The sequence below is a fragment of the Bison bison genome, unplaced genomic scaffold, assembly GCF_000754665.1.
Source record: "Bison bison bison isolate TAMUID 2011002044 unplaced genomic scaffold, Bison_UMD1.0 scf7180017864118, whole genome shotgun sequence".
Classification (NCBI taxonomy): Eukaryota; Metazoa; Chordata; class Mammalia; order Artiodactyla; family Bovidae; genus Bison; species Bison bison.
In genome coordinates this window covers 4,548,384-4,570,083 of record NW_011494690.1, presented here as the reverse complement: position 1 = coordinate 4,570,083, position 21,700 = coordinate 4,548,384, and the positions used below count along the sequence as shown (strand labels likewise).

General features: G+C 39.8%; 1 protein-coding gene across 1 annotated transcript in view; it reads right to left on the bottom strand.

Moving 5' to 3' along the window:
* Positions 1 to 21,700, bottom strand: part of FBN1 (fibrillin 1) — a 268,138-nt gene that overhangs the window by 144,585 nt on the left and 101,853 nt on the right. The window contains exon 7 of the mRNA XM_010839558.1: positions 3 to 116. Coding sequence (XP_010837860.1) covers positions 3 to 116 — 114 coding nt within the window. The remainder of the gene's footprint in view (positions 1 to 2; positions 117 to 21,700) is intronic.

Here is a 21,700-nt window from a genome sequence, read left to right as displayed (position 1 = left end):
GCCCCAGGCACGGCCGACCGTGGCACAGCAGAGCGTTTTCGTGCAGACAATCCCGCTGAGCTGTCCCTGGCACATCTGGTTGCTGATCACAGTAAAACATGGACCTGTCCTGTAATCTGAAAATAAAAAAGGAGAATTCCGTGAAGGTCTAGAAAAGCAGGAAGATTCACACAGAAGAACAGCTGGACCCATCTTGCCGGATTCCAAATTGCAAAATGGTCTTCAGGAATGGAAAGAACCACACATCACCAACTTCCATGTGAAGTCTGGGGTACACCACTTCTGAACTGCATGTACTTCATCTACACAATGAGGATAAAAATATCAGATTCTATCCACTTTGAAGATGCTGTTGCAAGGATCAGATGAGCTAATGGAAAATACAACTGGGACATGCTATCCAAAAATGACACAATAACGTTATTTACACATTCATTCACCTACGAAAATGTATCAGGAACTATTACAAATCCATTCCCATGCTTTATATAGATGCTTTGGTGATTAAAAGAGATCAAATCCCTGCCCTCATTAAGCTTACAGTCTATTATTATTTAGGTTGGCGAAAACAAAGAATTTCAAACTTGCAACAAGGCAAGTCAGCACACCTTTTTCTCTGGAGTTTCTTGAAAAACAGAAATAGTTATTTGTTTCTTTTGATTGGGTCCATCTTACTTCAAACACACACAGAAAAAAGTAAACAAACAACAAAAAAACCTCATTCAAAACAAAAACAACCACCAAAACAGTTAGCTCTGCAAAAGACATCGAATATTTAAAAGAGAGGGCACTGATCTGAAATCACCATACCCCATAGACAAACGGATCATCTTAAAGCAAACAGAGGTAAGCTGAGACCCTAGGAGAAGTTCCATTTTCAAGTATTCTTGCCCAATATAAAATCTCCTTTTTTTTTTTTTCTAAAGGGAGAAAGTCAATCTGGATTCAGCAGCCAGCAAACAAGAAAGATTATGATATAGCGAGCACAGCGGACCAAAGCCAGGCCATCGGCAGCCTCCCTGTAGTGGAAATCTGGGCCATAATGGCCCTTTCTGTTCTACAGTGGTCTTGGCAGATAAGGGAGGCTGGGCTTTGGCAAGACTCTTGGGCTCCTATCCACAAGCCAACACTGCATGCTTCCTCATGTCATTTGCGGATGTGCACAGATAGAGCATTTCCTATGAGTCCAGGGGTGGACTAAGTGAGCCCATTTAAGTTCCTTTCACCACTGAATTCTACAGGTTCATGAAAATCACTGGGTGTGACTGGGCTATATTTTCATCTTGATGTTCTTTTTTCTTTCTCCAAGTAGTTCAGGGGACAGGAGATGAAATTCACTCAGGACAACTCTTTATCACAGTACCCACAAGAGTGAACAGGCTGAACCATGACAGTATTTGGGCAACAGCTGACTCTTACCAGTTGGCGGACCCCCATCCTGTGTATTTCTTCCTCCTTTCTCTCTGTTGCAATTGCGACCCCATCCGCTCCCCATCACTAAATGTTCTTCCTCACTCTCCCTTCTATCTTGCTAGAATGGGTCACCTGTGGTCAATGGCACTGCCCTAATGCCTGTGCTGGAAGATGAGCCTTCTAGGAAATTCCAAACACAAAGCTTCATCCAGTCAAGTATAGCAAGAAAACCAGCCCAAATTACGGCAGCACTTGAGAGATAGGCAGAATGGTCCAAAAGTCAAGTCCTTATCTCCACATCTCTGTTTCTCTACTCCAGTGCTTACCAAAGTGTGCTATGATGGGATGCAAGGAAGTTTTATATCATATGGTTTTAATAGTTACATATTAATTTTAATTCATATTATTAAAAAATACAAACACACCAGACTCATAATTTCATAGGTGTGTTTGCTATGATGAGAATGAATAAAAGAACTTTAAATATAAAGAAAAATATGAAGTAAACACTAGTCAGGAATATGCAAACAGGCCAAAAGTTGTGTAATTGGGACATAAACAGCACTAGCGTTATCTTTTCAGAAAACTAGCCTTAGACCTTTGCTGCCCCTGCCCTTCTTTCCAGCCCTATTTCCTGATACTTCCTCAGTTTACTATTGTCTTTTTTTGTTTCCACATTTTTTACCTGATTAGCTTTTTATATTGTCAAATTCTAAGTATATTTTAATATCCTTCATAATATGCCAGATCTATTAAAAATCTACTATTGTCTTCCATAGACACTGTATTCAAACCAGAATCCAAAAGTGCTTGAGCTGTTGAATAAAATCTCTGCCCTCATTTCATTCTATCAATAAAGAAGTCACTCAGCACCATGGTGGTGTACAACCAAGTTGCTCTTAAACACAGTAAGTGCCTGGACAAAGTCAAATGCTTAAGCCATCATTCTTTCTTTGGCTCAGTTCTTCCAAATAGTACTTGTGTGGGTTAGTCACTCAGTCATGCTAAATTTTTTGCGTTTCCATGGACTGTAGCCCGCCAGCCCCCTCTGTCTGTAGCATTCTCCAGGCAAGAATACTGGAGTGGGTAGCCATTCCCTTCTCCAGGGGATCTTCCTGACCCAGACATCAAATCCGGGTTGCCTGCATTGCAGGCAGATTCTTTACTGCCTGAGCCACCAGGGAACCCCCAAATACTACTAAGGGCATTTAATAAATACTTCTCTGATAGATGTTGTTTATTTTATATTATAATCTTTTATATATTTCTGTGATTCAAAAATAATTATTTCAGTTACTTAGAACAAGGCAGTAACATATAAATAAGAAAATAAAAATCACATATAATGGCACCTAAAGAAACCTGATTTCTTTTTTTTTTAATTAATTTTATTTTATTTTTAAACTTTACAATATTGTATTTGTTTTGCCAAATTATATTATCCTACATAATTTTATATGTAAGCTTTATCTTTTTTATCACAAAATTGGAATTATACCCAACAGTCAAATTTGAATCCTGTTTTTTTTTTTTTACTTAATATTGGCAAAATCATTTTCCCATGTAAATACTATTCCAAAATATGACCTTAATTGCTGCATAATTTTCCATCAAGTTATGACAAAATTTATTCAATAATTTAATTTAATCTTATGAAACACACATCAAGGCTTTTATGACTATATACATCTTATAGTTGAGACTGAAAGATCACAGCAACATAATCTTTTACTTAAAAAATTAAAACTTCCATGTTAGGTAACAAAGAAAGAAATTTAGGTTTATTTCCTATTTTCTTTCTAACTTATTGAGACAAATGTAAATATTTTAATCCAACAGACTCACATTGGTATGTCATTTTTCAATCTTTATAAAACATAATGGAACATGAATTTTAATTTATAGTTTTCAACACTGTTTGGGTTTGTTTTTCCTCTTTGTTTTGCCAAGATACTCTATGGAATTCTTACAAATGAGAACTGCAAAGATTCAGGGTATATGCAAATACAGTGTTTTCTGAGTGACACGAGCAAAATCAAGGCACACTAGAAAATGCTAGGAAAATCTGAGTCAGTCCTATCTAACACTGGTTCCAGACTTCAGACATGAATTCCTCACTGGAAGGTTTTCATCAAAAGAAAAATAACCCTTAAGACTTTTCCAGGGTCAATAATTTTTGCCCTCGTTTCAATATGAAACACATGGAATAGAAACAATACTTGTTAATTCTGACAATATTCATTAGGCATCTCTAGATCCCACAGGGATCCATCTTTATTAAATACACTAAATATTTGGCAAAGAGTTGGAATATGTACAACAGAAATCTTTTGACTTGACACATTTCCTCACTAGATCCTTATCACTACAGACAAAGAGAAAAACCAGCTCATTTGACAGTGCAGCTTCGTAAGTGGATGTAAGGGTACTTGAAGAGTCAAGTTTTCAACAAAAATGGTTGATCACAGAGGGAGAGGCATAATCTGGATGAAACAGAATTGGATCTAAAAATCTCTTGGAAGGTAAATACTGTATTAACATGGTTTTCAAATGTCATTCTTATTTGGCAGCATGTGCCTTTTGTCCTGTGCTTCATTTAGATTGCCAAAGTTATGCTGTTTTTTGTCCAGTACTCCAACCACAGAAAAAAATCTGCCCATACTCCCAATTCCTTACTAATAATCCAATTATTTACAATTATTCCCATAGCACTTTTGTGATACTAGGCTAAATTTACATACTCTTTTTCAGACAGTCCCAGCTTTAGACAGGGAATGTGCCTAATTCAATGCTTGGATAATATCTGACTCATTCCTGCAATGTAAATCATTATTCCTAGTGCAAATAAAATATAGCATTAAAAATATTTTGTGTTCACAGATTGCTCTGCAATCACTTCCTTATAAGACCTCCATGAACTAGGGCAATGGGCCAAGCCTTTCTAAAATAAAAATGCAATTTTAATTGTTTTTAACTGGCTTTCTCTAGTGTGGCTAGTTCATGGGAAATTCTGCATCTACATGTTCCCATTATGAGTGGTTAGGCTCAAGGATTGTTCCCCAGTCCCAACAGATTTGGCCTCAAGGCTTGGGATTGAACCAACGTACATCTGCAGCCTCCCATCCTCACCTCCTTCCCAGATCTACAGCCCAGAATGCTGTGACCTGTGGTATTATTTCACTTTCATTTGCAGTCAGACTTCACCCTGAAGCAAATGCATCATTCATAGAAAAAGAATATTCTGTGGTACAATGATTTCTTGTCACTCCTGCCCAGTCACTAAACCACAAACTGCAGGGAAGACACAAGGATATAATTTTGGGCACCAGGCTCCAATTATTTTAATACATCTTTTCATAAAAATTATAAACAAAACAATAAGGTATCAATTTATCCACAATACAGAGGGTCACAGCATGCTTCTTCCTTCCAGGTAGGTTGGCCTAGGACACATTAAGCTCCTGACATATAGAATTTCAATACAGCTTTCCGAGGAAGGAGTTCAGAGAACTTTCAGTCTGAGCAAAATGAAGGCAAAGAAGTTCCATGATCATAATCAGTCTCATAATTGCTACTATCTCTTCTTATTCTAATCATTCTTAGCCTTAGGACCTAAATCACCTGGGGATGTTTTGCAAAACACTGATGCTTGGACTGCAAGGAGATCCAACCAGTCCATCCTAAAAGAGATCAGTCCTGGGTGTTCACTGGAAGGACTGATGTTGAAGCTGAAACTCCAGTACTGTGGCAACCTGATGCGAAGAGCTGACTCATTTGAAAATACCCTGATTGCTGGGAAAGATTGAGGGCAGAAGGAGAAGAGAATATTGGATGGCATCACCGACTCAATAGACATGAGTTTGGGTGAACCCCGGGAGTTGGTGATGGACAGGGAGGCCTGGCGTGCTGTGGTTCATGGGGTCACAAAGAGTCGGACGTGACTGAGCAACTGAACTGAATTGATGCCTGAGCCTCAGCCCTGTCCTGCCATACACCTCCCTCATGGAAGATGATTCAGTAGATGTGGCATGGTGCCTGGGCATCCATAAGTGAGTTTGCAAAGTGCTTACAACACAGCTGACTGCTCACCTGAATGTCTAACCTTAGAAATGTGAGACAGGCCATAAACTGGGATCACTGCCATGCAACATAACTGTGTCTCTCAATGAGGATGGGCATTCTAATCACAACAAAGTATTCATTTCCATAGGGTTGACTGATTATGAGGCACTTTATTATATCCCTTAGTAATTATATTGACTACATGCTCACTAAGCCAGACAACAAATCAAAATTTAAGAGGGTTAACCACCAACTATTCCACTGTCCTAACAGTCTATGAATTCACATTGCCAAGCTCTCTCTTTCCAGTGTGACAGAGCACATTTATATACACGATATCACTGCACGACCATAAACTCCCATTTCCAGCTTCTTTGTCCAGTATGGGTGCTGGTAGTTGAGTAAAATTCCAGGGGGATCCAAAGACATTGATCAAACTTCACATCAGTAACACCAAAAGTTAACTTTTCATTTCCTCCAGAATTGCCCTACGGTGGAACACTTTGAAATCTTCCCACACACCTGTTGATATGATGAAATATGAAATACTAAACATTATCTAATAAGTGGATGCCAAAAACAGTGAAACCTTAAATCAAGCTTCCAGACCTACCTAGCTTCTAGTCAAGAGGATATACAGGGATAGAAGAACAAGATAAATAACACCACGAAGAAGGAATCAGAAAACCAAGCATGCATGATTTTCAAAGACAACTGGCCTGAACTTTTCCAAATGTAAATGACCCCTCATACACAAAAAAGAAGGTAGAGTTATTATTTTAGATTAAAAAGATACGAATAACCAAAACTTTACTGGATACTGTTTCAAAAAGAGACAACTGGAGAAATTTTATACGAGCTGGACACTAGAAGATATTGTGGAACTGTTCTCTTAGATGTGATCATGGGATTGTGGTTATATATGAGATGGCCTTATTTTTTAGAGGTAAAGTACTATGATATATGTAATTTAATTTTCAAATGATTTAGCAAAACAGACCACAAATGTATTGTTGTTGTTCTTCAGTTGCTCAGTTGTGTCCGATTCTTTGCGACCCTATGGACTGCAACATACCAGGCTTTCCTGTCCTTCACTGTCTCCTGGAGTTTGCTCAAATTCATGTCCAGTGAGTCAGTGATGCCTCAACCATCTCATTCCCTGTCACCCCTTTCTCCTCCTGCCCTAAATCTTTCCAAGCGTCAGGGTCTTTTCCAATGAGTCAGACATAATATATGATTATACACAGGTAATAATACATACATTTATAAAATGCATTATAAATCACACTGATATCATATATTATATAATTAAATATATAATTTACACTAAATATAAACAAATTAAATATACATAAAATTATATATGGGCTTCTCTGGTGGCCCAGACAGTAAGGAATCCATCTGCAATGCAGGAGATCCGGGTTCAATCCCTGGGCTGTCCAGTGGGAGAATGACAAGCCTTGATGGTGTATTAAAAAGCAGAGACATCACTTTGCTGACAAAGGTCCACATAGTCAATGTTATGGTTTTTCCAGTAGTCATGTATGGATATGAGAGTTGGACCATAAAGAAGGCTGAGAGCCAAAGAATTAATGCTTTTGAACTGTGGTGCTGAGAAGACTCTTGAGAGTCCCTTGAACAGCAAGGAGTTATCAAACCAGTCAATCCTAAAGGAAATCAACCCTGAATATTCATTGGAAGGACTGACACTGAAGCGCCAATACTTTGGCCCCCTAATGCAAAGAGCTGACTCACTGGAAAAGACCCTGATGCTGGGAAAGACTGAGGGCAGGAGGAGAAGGGAACAACAGAGGATGAGATGGTAGGATGACATCACTGACTCAATGGACATGAGTTTGAGCAAATCTGGGAGATAGTGAAGGATAGGGAAGCCTGGTGTGCTGCAGTCCATGGGGTTGGAAAAAGCTGGACACGACTTAGCACTAAACAATAACAACAAAAAAATTATATATAATATGGAACATACAGACATGCAATATATATACACATATACTATATAATACATATATTAATATATATTATGTACAGATATATATATATATGTTATATATACACACACATATATACTGATGCTGGGAAAGATTGAAGGCAGGAGGAGAAGGGAACAACTGAGGATGAGACAGTTGGATGGTATCACCGACTAGATGGACATGAGTTTGAACAAGCTCCGGGATCTGGTGATGGAAGCCTGGGAAGCTTGGCATGCTGTAGTCCATATAGTCACAAACAGTTGGACACAACTGAACAATTGAACTGAACTGATATACATAGAGAGTATATGTATAGAAGTGGGAAAATGTTAACAAATATTTAGTGTAGGTAGAAGGTATGTGGGTATCCTTATATTATTATTTCAACTTTAATGGAGGTTTGAAATACTTGGTAATAAAAATCCTTAGAGAAGGCTGGAAATCCTTTCAGAGCTAATTTTCCTATGCAGTATTGCCTCTCCTATTTCATTTAAGCTGTTTTTTTTTAATGACCCAATACATTTTTAATCTACTTTCTAATCCTACATTTCTATAAAATACTGCATGCAAGATTGCCTATGAAGCATGGTCTACACAATGTTATTAAAAAATATGACCTTTTGGCAAATTGTACTAAACTACACTATAGAAAATGTTTACTTTCAGAAACTGTTTCTGCTAGTGTTCAGCAGCTCAGTCATGTCTGACTCTTTACGATCCCATGGACTATAGCCTATCAGGCTCCTCTGTCCATGGAATCTTACAGGCAAGAATGCTAGAGTGGGTTGCCATTTCCTACTCCATGGGATCGTCCCAATCCAGGGATCAAACTCAAGTCTCTTGTGCCTCCTGCACTGGCACGTGGATTCTTGACTACTGTGCCACCTGGGAAGCCCCAACTGTATCTGAGATACAGCTTAATTTTAATTTTTAAAAAACCATCTTAGAAACAAAGCATAGGAATAAGAACAACACTATTCTGTGTGAATATTTTCTGTGACTTTCAACTTCTTTCATCTGTAAGTTAAAAATACTGACATATAAATTTTAAACAAATATCATTCAAAACTGCAATAGCAAGGTGATGTGCTGTACAGCATTTAATCTAACACGCAGACTAAGCAATTCAAAATCCAGGCCATAGTTCTGCAGACCCAATTTTGTGTGTCAGCAATTTGACTACAGAAAATTATTACCACATTTTACTCTACTCCATGATGAAGAAAACAGTAAGCAATCTTGTTCAGGGAAGAGAAGATCTCATTTCCAAATAATCACTTACCTGACATTATTCATTCCCTCACTGCACGTCCTACAAGTCTGTACTGATTTCCATTTTCCCCCAAAGTTATCTCTGAACTCTTTTATTAGAAAAAAATTAAAATGGTTGGGGTGGTGGCTAAAAGTCAAATTCTGGTTTGGGTGATATATTTACCATCAAGATGATCAAATCACAGAGTGTCTTCAGTTTTAATGGTCTGCAAATTCAACTTGAAAGAACCAGCTGGCTCTGATATTATTCACTGTTAAAATGGCTTGTATGAGTGCCACATTAAACCAAACTGCAGTTTCACCACAGAGCATCAGCTATTGAACAGCAAGACAAAAACAATAGTATTATGTAACAATATGATTTATTTGTTCTTTTGTATTTTCTTCAAAGCCGGGAAGTAGAAAACATTCTCTACCATCCAAAAGCAGGATTAACGACATAAGAGTAAAGGGCCTGATGATCAATGCTATTCAATATAAAAATTTCCAGGACCAACATATTCTTAGATCAACTCTTATATCTCAAAAGTGCCCTGTAATACTGCTGAAGTCCCAAATATAAGTTCTAAGAAAAGCAAACTAAATTTCCAAAGGAGTCCAATGGAATATTTTATCATTAAAATTTGAAAATGATTACTACTTTTTGGAATATTATTATTATAAATGAGATTTTCACATTTGGAGGGTAAAATCCTATGTTAGTAAAGGGGTAATAAAAACAGATTGATTACAAATATTCCACTACAAGTTCCATTTATATAAAGTACCTAAAATAGTGAAATTCACAGAGAGAAAGTAGAATAGTGGTTGCCAGGGGCCGGAGGAGGTAAGAATGGGGAGTTATTGCTTAATGGGTATAGCATTTCACTTTGGGAAAACGAAAAAGTTCTAGAGATGGATGGAGGTTACACACAATGTGAATGTACTTAATGCCACTGAACCATACACATAAAAATGGCTAAAACAGAAAACTTTATGTATTTTACTACTATTAAAAAAAATCCACTGCATAAAATAAAATAATATAAAATAATAAAATACAAAAGAAATATAAATTTAAAGTAATCAGACATTCTGACTTCAATGATCAGGTTCAATGAGTAAACTTGACAACTATAAAATGCAGTTGGGAGTCCTTTATTCATTCAACAAATATTAATTGTGCTGTATCAGTGGGCAGTGTGGGATAAAGTCCTTAACCACACGTAGTTTACCACCTGGTTGAGGGAGGAGGTCAATAAATATAGGTAAATACATTAAAAGGAATGACAGATACGAGTTTGTGATTTAGTCTACAAATGAAATAAATGTGCTGGTGTGATTAAAAAAGAAAAGTAGTTGGGGATACTTGCCTTGATAAGAGTTATCAGGAAAGACTTCTTGGAGGAGGCGCCATTCAAACTGAGGCCTAAAAGCTGACAGCAGGCCAGCTGTGAAAATGAGAGTAACTGCTTCCCAGGTTTAAAAGAGAGCTGGGAGATAGCCTGGCTTCTCTAGTAATAAAAGAAGGCCACACTGACCAGAGCTGAGAGAGGAAGGGGAACGGGGCATACAATGAGGGTGGAACATCAGGCAGGTACTGAATTACACAGCACATTCCAGGCCAAGATGAGGAGCTTGGGTTTGGCTTTAGATTCAAAAGGAAGCCACTGAAAACACAATGTATTATTTTCAGAGTTCTGCTTAGAAGGTTCAAGAGTGGAAATGAGGTAAAACATGGCAGTGACTAAAGGAGGTGATGATGTAGAAATGGAGAGCAGTCGATGGGTGGGGGATGTCCTTGGCAGGTGTCAGGACCAACAGAATGTGAAGATGGACTGGGTGTGAAGCGTAAGGGAAACTACCAGGACAAGGATGTCTCCTGGGTTTCTGACTTCAGTAGCTGGCTATATGGCAAGTCACTCAATGAAGTGGAGAATCTGATGGAAGACTAGGCTCTAACTACCAACAACCAATATAAAGGTTCTTTACACTTTCACAGGGCTTCCCAGGCGTCAGAGTGGTGAAGAATCCTCCTGCCAATGCAGGAAATGTGAGTTTGATCCCTGGGTCAGAAGATCCCTTGGAGAAGGAAACGGCAACCTACTCCAGTGTTCTTGCCTGGGAAATCCCATGGACAGAGGAGCCCGGTGGACTACAGTCCATGCGGTCGCAAAAGAGTCAGACACAACTTAGCAACTAAAACAACAACACTTTCACAATCAAGTTCCCAGTGGGGACAGGTGATTTGAACTGATGAGGCCGGCCCTGCATAAAACTATTCTCTGTCTTTCTTGATGCTACTAAAACAAAACCTACGCATAACGAAATGATATCTTGTGCTATGTATTTCAGTTTTTTTTATGAAATTTCTCTTCCTTTCCTTCCTCTGTGAGCAAGCCTTTCATCATATCACATTCAGATATTTATATATAAATTTTATGGTTGGAATTCTTACTTCAGATACATTTGGCCAAGTCTCCCAGAAACCTGAGTGTTAAGTACACACGGCTCAGACCAATGATATGTGACGGAATCCTGGCGTGGTGGGTGGGATTTCCTCCAGGGGAACTTCACTGCTGCTTCTATGAAATGACAGGGCAAGGGAATCCAAGACCACTAGCATTCTAGCTGCCAGCCCTAAGTTCATTCTACAGGAAACAGATACATACCGCATTCCAGTGATATTATCAATTCTCAGAGATCTGGGGGAAAACTTAAAGCAAGGACAAAAGTTCAGCTATTTAACCACATCTGAGAAGTGCCTCATATAAATATGGGCTTTCTGTAATATCAAGACAGATAAATGACAGTGAGATAGTTTCGATATGCTGGTTGGGAAGTGTTATTTCTAGAATTGGCTTCCTACCAAATATTCAATTGCTTATGGGTATGTGATACATACGTTGCTTCTCTCTCTCTCTCTCATCTCTCACATACACACATACACACACGATACACACAACTGAACTACATTAATATACTCTCAAGGTGACCCTCCTATTCTCAGAATTTTTCTTTGGAAGAAAATGTCTGATGAATGAAAAATTCCTGAGACTGTTTCCAGCACGGGGTCTGGCGCTGAACTCAACTGAAGACAGACAAGTTGGAAGAAAGAACGAGCATTACTCAGAACACGTGAGTGAACTGTGTAGAAGGCAGGCACCAAAGCAGAGGGGACGAGCGAGGCCACAGAAGCAAAACCCAATCACTAGGCCACCAATCAAAACCCATTTAGTCAACAAAAGAAGATTCCTGACAAAAATCTGTGCCTGATTGGTATCAAAATATGGCAGAGACCGAAAACTTAAAAGCACTTAGAACCTCAGAACTGAGTTTCTGCTGTTATTTTACAATAACAAGATGTACTCCATGGACTGAAAATGTATCACTAACTGGACAACCATGGTGGCCTCTTGGCAACTTTACTGGTAACACACAGGTTTTGATGATTGGGGACATTTACATGCTTGCACGTGATCACTGTTTTATAGCACAGGATAGCAATTCCACAAATACGCACCAAGCTCTTTGGAAATAATAATTATGTCCCAGTCATCCCAGGTTAATGATCTGAAGAGCAAAATATTAATACTATATAATACAGGCAGATAGGAAAAGCCAGTTATAGCTAAGTTTTGCTTAGTGCAGCCAGTGGGAGAATGCTGTATGGTTCAGAAATTTCCACTCTATGGAACTGGTAAAAATATCTAAAGTTGTGCCCGAGACTATGAAGTCTACAACTGTTAAACTGTGTCCTGTCTGAACACTAAAGAGGCACTGTGTTACCCTGTTCTTTCTTACCACTTACTAAAGATTTACATCAGCTTGGCCAGACACTGGGGTTTCATCTAAAGCAGCTAGTTAGATACGTGTGGAAAGTGCATATGGTTAGAAAATAATAAGAGACAGCATTAAAAGTGGTTTAACATGCCCCAAGAGGCAAGCCGAACACCACAATTTTCTCCAACTGTGGAAGAAAAAACAACGTGAGCCAGATTTTGGCTCTCTGAATGTATGAACAGGTCTATATTGTATTCCCTTGGATATTTACGAAGCATGTTAACAATAATTAAAATTGAATTTCCAAACCTTTAAGGGTAAAAGTTAGGAATATAATATCCACAACCTTGGAGAGTGTTATAATTCAATCTATGTCGTATTCACCATCCTGGGGTTTAACCACTGATATTCAAAATTCACAACTCCTGCACAGAGCAAGGGCTCTCAAGGTCTATGCCTGTGCAAATACCTTCTATTCAAATGCATGTTCCATTCCCGACATAAGTTTTACAGTTAAAAGGTAGTGCTGATGGGCTACTGGCATTCAAATTTCCCCAGTCTGGGGTTCTTAACTTGAAGATCACATATGGGTCTCAGGAGATGCAAAGGTGCCCTGAAATCGTATGTAAATTTCATGTAGCAGCATAGTAGACCTGGAGACAGAGCAGAGTGGACCTTGTATCTGAGTGCTAGGTTTGAGCAGGCCAATCATATGGTCTCCTCCAGGAATTTGGAAATGGGATTGGAGAGAACTGGTCTTAATCTTTATTAATCTTAATCTTCCCATGTGGCTGGAACCTCAGATGTTGTCACTTGGGAGCGGAGGGCTAGGATGTACTGAAAGCAGCACAGAGCAGGCTATTTGCATGCAGTAGGGGCTAGGTCTGCAGGGAGGAGCAGACAGAGACCACAAGGCACCAGGGAAACCTGCGAGAGCGTTTGGCCCCTGCTCCCGGCCCTCTAGAAAGCCTGCTGCACCACTGCCCTTGAGTTGCTGGGGCAGCGAGGATTTCTCATAACAAATCTCCCCTTCTGCATCGTAAGCTCGTTCTGTTACTTGAAACCACCCAAGTTCATCCAATACAGTGTGCAGATCTGTTTATTCTTCATCAGGTTCTTAAAGGTATCCCTTCCTCAAAAAAGGAAATAAGCCTCTGTACTATTTAATAAAAAGTCATTCATAAGACTGTGGCACTACTTTGATAATTAGTTCAGATTTATCTGAGTTTTATGGAATACATAACTTTACACTCTCTAAAAAAAAAAAAGAAAATATAAAAGCCTTCCTAACACAAGCTCACACCAAAACCACTTCAGCAAGCTTTATTCTCAGCTCAGTTGTAACTCAAGTGGGGGCCACATAGAAACAGATAAATTTTCAAGAAAATTATCACAGACATACATGAATTGGTAGCTAACTCCTAGCTAGCTAGCTAAGTCACTTCATTTGTGTCTGGCTCTTTATGACCCCATGGACTGTAGCCCACCAGGCTCCTCTGTCCATGGGATTCTCTAGGCAAGAATACTGGAGTGGGTTGCCATGCCCTCCTCTAGGGGATCTTCCCAATGCAGGGATCGAACCTGCATCTCTAAAGTTTCCTGCTTTGGCAGATGGGTTCTTTACCACTAGCGCCACCTGGGAAGCCCAAGCTAACTCCAAAATCACTGCAGATGGTGACTGCAGCCATGAAATTAGGAGATGCCTACTCCTTGGAAGAAAAGTTATGACCAACCTAGATAGCATATTCAAAAGCAGAGACATTACTTTGCCAACAAAGGTCTGTCTAGTCAAGGCTATGGTTTTTCCAGTGGTCATGTATGGATGTGAGAGTTGGACTGTGAAGAAAGCTGAATGCCATAGAATTGCTGCTTTTAAACTGTGGTGTTGGAGAAGACTCTTGAGAGTCCCTTGGACTGCAAGGAGATCCAACCAGTCCATTCTGAAGGAGATCAGCCCTGGGATTTCTTTGGAAGGATTGATGCTGAAGCTGAAACTCCAGTACTTTGGCCACCTGATGCGAAGAGTTGACTCATTGGAAAAGACTCTGATGCTGGGAGGGATTGGAGGCAGGAGGAGAAGGGGACGACAGAGGATGAGATGGCTGGATGGCATCACTGACTTGATGGACGTGAGTCTGAGTGAACTCCGGGAGTTGGTGATGGACAGGGAGGCCTGGCGTGCTGCAATTCATGGGGTCGCAAAGAATCAGACACGACTGAGCAACTGAACTGAACTGAACTCCTAGTAACACACAAAGTTCTAGCCAATTATCCCCAAATAGCAGCAAGCACCTGTTGATGATTTTATCCCACCTGTTTAGGCAGAATATATCCTGGGGGTAGAACTGAAAGATGGTAAGCCTCGAAAGTCAAGACACCTGCTTTCCAGTATCAGCTCAGCAACTAATGTGCTATGGATCCTGAGTCAGACACTCCAACTGTCTGATGGACTTCAAGTGGCTGAGTCATGGGCCGTTCAGATACCCTGGTGGCCTTTCAGCTGGCCTGAGTCAGGACAGCAGAAGCCAGGTTAGGGAGGGGAGGTCACTTCCATCACCCTAGAAGGGCAGAGTGTTGAGAAAGATGTGTCTGACAGGAGCTCATTTATCCACCAGACTTGCTCCTCACTTTTTTTGTCATCTTTGAAGGTTGTCATCGTAGCCCAGATCACCCAGTCCACAAACCTGGATGAGGGTGTCATGGAAGCCCTCATACTCCATGCTCAATCACCCCCACAAACCCCTGTAGAACTTACCACCCCCAAAGTTGCTGAATTCTCTCCTCCTCTGTAATCTGTCATCACCTTGCTGAAGATCCCCTTCTCCTCTAACCCGCAGGAGGAAACTGAATTGAAGTTGGAACCTAAGGTGCTTTGCAAAACGGTCTCTACCCAGCTTTGTCCCTTGCCAGTCCCCAGTGTGCAGTCCCTGTCTAGTGACACTGAATGTTCCTCAACTCATGGCACTGTTTCCAATCCACATGTCTTTGCAAATTCTGTTCCCTCTGTGTTGAATGCCCTTCCTTCCCTATTTTTCCAGTTAATGGCTCTTCTGGAAATCTTCCCTGATTATTTTCCTATTCCTCCCTCTGTGGTACTAATTAAACTTCATAGTAATCACTAGCTTATATAACTGTCTCTTATCAGACTGTGAAGCTTAAGGATAAATATTTCATCTGATTAAACTTTGTATCCCCAGGGCCTAGAATAGTCTGTGCGTCCATAACAAGCACTCAAGTACTTCTAAATGGATGAATATGGAAAATTCCTTATCTTTTGAGTTAGTCAAAATCAAAATCACTTATACTATTCAATCCCTTTGCCCAACCAGTAATTAATTATGTGTTTCCCTGAATCGATCACATTTGATTTGTATCCTAAATCTCAAATTATCAATGTGGCAGTGAGCAGTTACCCTTTAAACCAGTTTCTTCTATCTCCAGGGGCTGCATGAGTAATAAACTATGCATATAAAGGTGGTTTATATCTCATGCATAAAAGAGGTCCGAGTTCTTCTATTTTCCCTTTTTCCTACGCATATCATGGTTACAGACTGCTGATGTATTCTTAAAAACATATAATGCTACTGATGCACAGACAGCAGGATGTGCGTGCTTATGTGTGCTCATTCAGTCAGTCACGTCTGACTCTTTGCAACCCTTTGGACTGCAGCCCATCAGGCTCCTCTGTCCATGGGATTTCCTGGGCAAGAATACTGGAGTGGGTTGCCATTTCCTCCTCCAGAGGATCTTCTTGACCCAGGGATGGAATCCATGTCTTCTTCATCTCCTATATTGCAGGTGGATTCTTTACTGCTGAGCCACTGGGGAAGCCAGGACATATATATTTTAATCTGTGTTGAAGGGTTGAGAGATTTGTTCTAAGTCATCTCTACTCTCTCGTGAACAATAGCTGGGATTTGCAAAACAGATCAAAAGTGAAGGCTGATGTGTAGATCAGGTTCAAGCCTGGATTCATGAAGCCCTTACCCAGGGTGTGTTGAAAGGCACAGGCAGACAACTGATCCACCTCCGCCACAATCCCTTTCTCCTTAGCTACCTTCCAACTAGTAGTGGACATGTGCCCAGGTCTGGTCAATAAGATGCATGAGGAGATGTATAGGATACGGTGTCAAGGAAAGCTTTTCATTCTCTGACAAAATGAAACCCACTCATCTGAACTAACCCCTGGTCCTTTATCCTTTTCATTTCACTGTTTTAGATGATACCTATAAGTCCATCAGTCAACTTGCAATTATGAGGATAAAAGTCCATGTACCAAGGGTGGTAAAACAGAAAGAAAAAAGAGCCTTGGTCCTTGGTGACATTTTGATAACTCCAAATTCATCTGTGACATTAAAAAAAATTAACTCCTATTTGTTAAAGCCAATGTGGTTGGGTTTTCTATTCACCCAAACTCATTTCTAAGACGCCAAATACATAGATTCTGTTGTCATTCAACATCTATTGAGGGAATGATCCAAGAATAAGATACTGCATTTCTGGAATTTTTATGTAGCATGTATTTTAAAGATTGAGGAAAAAAAAAAAAGATTGAGCAAAGCAGGTCAAGTGCATAAATAAATTTCACCCAAATTCAAAAGAGAATTCCAGATATTATTCCTTCATGAACTCATATTCTAAAAATCAACTTGATTTTCCTTCCTGGCAACTGGATAAAGTGTCTAGCATTGGGACATGAGTAGCCTCTGCTAAATATTCTGCTCTCTGATGTCCACACGTTTTAAATTAATCAACAGTGAAATGGCCATATGCATCATCACCATCACAAGAGCTACTGCCAACTCTCATTTGTAAAATACATTCCATTTTTTAAAATAAGCTCACTGATGCCTCTGTTTGAAAAGACCATTATTCCCTTTGCTATTTTCTTAACAGTTGAGGTATTTTTAAAGGGGTGTGCCCCATACACATCCCTTCACTGAAAATAAAGACCACTATCCCTTCCCCCAGGTTCCCAATTGTTATATGTATTTGATTTGTTACCATAACAATCATAAAAGTATAAACAAATACAGTGGACATCTGGAACTAATGGAATTCTGGAGCTCTTCCCAAACAGTGGCAATTTCAAACTATATGTCAATAAGAATGTACTGAACAGAAAGAGAAGAACTATGTAAATGCCGAAGCGGTTGGGTGGGTCCAGAGAGACTGGAAGGTAGTTATTGCCTTTGTGTTAACATGGGGAATTAGTCGGCCTTGAAATGGGGTAACAGTGCTGATACTTCATGCAGATGCAGATGGTCTATCTAACCAATAAAAACAATTCTTAGCTTCATAATCTGTTGATGTGTCTCAGAGAAGGCAAAGGGAAAGGTGGGGACACGACCTTTCTTCACACTTTCCTTTCCACTCTCTTCTCTTCACTCCTGAGTGAGTGGAACTGGCGTTTGTTTGTCTGTCTGTTTGTTTTCACCAGTTGTTGTTAATTTGCAAAGCTTTATCGAGCCCTTGGAAAATTTCCTAATGACAAGTCTAGTTTGAAAGAAATGCTTAGTCCTTTAACACAGGAAAGTCCATAATTATGACCTGGTGTGCTTCAAAAATGTATGTATAAGATGAGAATTGGAACTTCTCATTTCAGAGCTGGAAGAAATCTTATAGAAGGAAAACAAGCATTTACACATTATTGTTCTGGCTGCTTTTACAAGCTGTCTCACCTAATTCTCACAACAGTTCTCTGAGACTCCACGTGCCCCCCACACACCATTTTATAAAAGAGGAAGCTAAAACTCAGAGTAAAGAAAGTTGCCCAAGGCTACACAAAGGTCAAGTGTAGGCAGGATGAAAATTCTAATTTTGGTGTTTCTGATTCTAAAGTCTGTGCTCTCCCATATACTACTTTGCTTTTCTCAAAAGACATCATGTAATTTATATAGGGGTAAATTAAAACTGAGAGAGGTGAAGTAATTTCTCAATGTCATAAAGTATATTGATGGCAGATGGAATTAGAACTTAAATCTCTCAAATTCTGGATCAGGCTCTGTCTGTTACTTCATACCTCCCTTTAGGTCTCATTTATTTTTATCTTCCTATACCCCAGGATTGAACCACAACCCTTGAGATTAAAGCAATGTTTGTATCAGTGTCTGTCCCACTTCCCATACTTTTAAATCTTGAGTTATTTAAACGCTCAGTGTGGTGTTCAGGTGTTAGCATGAACTACAAATTACTGCAATTTTGTTTCTATTAACATATTCACCCTAAACCATGAAAGTACAGAAGCAATTCTGGCGTCATTTGAAATATATATACATTAAAATTGACAACAGAGGTAGTTAACTCTGTGGAAAAAAGATGGGGATGGGATGTGCATGTGTGTGTGCTTAACCACTCAGTCGTGTCCAGCTGTTTGTAATCCCATGTACTATAGCCCACCAGACTCTTCTGTCCATGGGGATTCTCTAGGCAAGAATACTGGAGTGGGTTGCCATGGCCTCCTCCAGGGGATCTTCCCAACCCAGGGATTGAACCCAGGTCTCTTGCATTGCAGGCAGATTCTTTACCATCTGAGCCACCAGGGAAGCCCATGAATACTGGAGTGAGTAGCGTATTCCTTCTCCAGGTTATCTTCCTGACCCAGGAATTGGACCTGAGTCTCCTGCATTGCAGGTAGATTCTTTACCAGCTGAGCAACCAGGGAAGTCTGAGATAGGATGGGGAAGCCCAAATAGGTTTTGGCATTGTTTCACTGCTTATGTTGGGTGGTATATATTCTTTTATTAGCTTTGAAACTAATATATGTATGACATACTCTTTAAATGTGTCATATATTGCATTGAAAAGTATTAGCAAGAGAAAAGGCTAAGCCACATACACTTATACACATCATATCTATAAACAGAGATGTAAGCCACTTATACAACTATGTGACCATGATAGAAAGTTAAAGTGTTAGTCGCTCAGTCTGATTCTTTGCGACCCCATGGACTATAGCCTTCTAGGTTTCTCTGTCCATGGAATTCTCCAGGCAAGAATACTGGAGTGGGTTGCCATCTCCAGGGGATCTTCTTGACCCAGGGATCAAACTCAGGTCTCCAGCATTGCCAGGAGATTCTTTACCAGCTGAGCCACGAAGGAAGCCCCTAATATGACCATGGGCAAATTATTTACTCTCTTATCTTCACTTTTCTTAATTATAAATAGGGATAATAATAGCCAGGTGCTTGTAAGAATAATACAAGATAAAGTATGCAAAATAATTAATTTCTTATCTAATAGTAGTTCTTCTTATTCTATGACAATGATACTGTGATGCATCACTGGATTGGTATTTTCTGCATCAGATAGAATTGACCCTCATTTTTATACTATTTAAACATAACAGCGTATATACTGCATGGCACATACGTCCATTTTTATGTAAATTTCACACACTTTTCCTTCATGTTTTATTGACCCTTTGCCATGTTCTCCCCTTGATTCAAGACTAGAGGTTTCCAGCACTAAAAATCTGTGCCCAGTTAAAGGCTGTCATGCTGACCCCAGCTGCTCGTTACTGAGGAACGCACACAATCCCTTTTAACTCAGCTTGAGCTTCAGAGCTCTGATCCACCTCTGCAGACTCACCCCACCCCACGTCTACACATAGGGCAGAGATCTGGGAAAACTATTTGGCACAGTCTGTATTCTCCAAGAACATGTCTGGTTGTCTCATCCCAGAATGCCCCTCCCCCTTCAAAAACCTTCTCATCCTCCAAGCCTAGACTTAAACATTTCATTCTGGGGGAAGCCCAAGGAACACACACAATCCCTGTTTCAGTCAAAATGAACATCTTCACCTTCCAAGCTCCTCTGATGCACTGCCTTTCCATTGTCTATTTGGCACTCACACATACAGGTATAGCCTATTGAACGGTAAATCCCCTAGGAGAAGGGATAGTCTCTTGTGTGTCTCTGAACTTTCACCCTCTATCCCCCAATGCCAGGAACAGAAGACAATATATATGTTTGTTGAACTGAACTATTTAACCAGATACAAAAATTGTTCTTGTTTCCCTTTGAGTCAAGCACAACTCCTAGCAATTATACACATTCCTTAGATGAGCTCATGTGAAGTTAATTAATTCTCCAACTCAGCAGGTTATCAGAACTGAATGTACCCAACTCATCTACATGCTAAGATAATAAACAAGCTTTTTGCCTGCTACATTTCTAACGGTGATCTCTGAAAGAAACTCCCCACTGGCTGGACACCCCAAAGTCTTTCCCAAATAGAGGATTCTAAGCTAAAGGGCTTTTTAAAGGTAGTAATATACCTAACCACCACAAATGTTGTTCAGTTGCCAAGACGAGTCCAACTCTTCACAACTCCATGGACTGTAGCATGCCAGTTACCCTGTCCCTCATCATCTCCCAGAGTTTGCCCGAGTTCATGTCTACTGAATTGGTGATGCCATTCAACCATCTCATCCTCTGTCACCCTCTTCTCCTTTTGCCTTCAATCTTTCGTAGCATCAGGGTCTTTTCCAATGAGCCAGCTGATATTTTATCTCTTAAAGACAATTTTACATCTACATCATTTCAGGAGAAAATGAAGTATATATAAATTTAATTTTTACCCTTACAGATTATATCCATGCATAGGTCAACAGCTTCATGTGGGAAGGTTTTAGGTGAGTACAACCAACTTCAAAGGTTAGCAGCTCTCAAGTGGCTCTCATTTTTATATCAGTGGAATCTTGGTACAGTTTTAGAAGAGTCTTTATGACTCACCTTCAATTTCCATCCACTCTCAGAATAAAACCACCATGAAATAGTGGTTGGAAAGAAGGATTTAAAATCAAGCTTCAACCATGGCAGATTCGAAATCCAGTCAATGCCAGCCAAATATGAGCTTGAAAGTGCTCATAAGAAGAGGCTAAGGTTTACAAAACAATCCTCTTTGATGAGTTAAGTACAAGGGAATCAGAAACATATGGGTTAAATTCCCCTTGAAATACCCATGGATTTAAAATTAAGTGGAAAAGTGCTTGGCACAGCATAAATTCTAAGCATCTGAAATGTAGTTAAAGATCATTTTCTTTGAGACCTTTAACAAGAGAGTCTCCCTGCAATTTCTTGCACAAAACGCCAGGTACTTCTTACATCAATGGCAGGTACTTCTCATGGCGAAAATAGTGGCACACAGTGGTCACAGAGGAGTATAATCTGAATTCCAGCCCCATCCACTGCGCCAC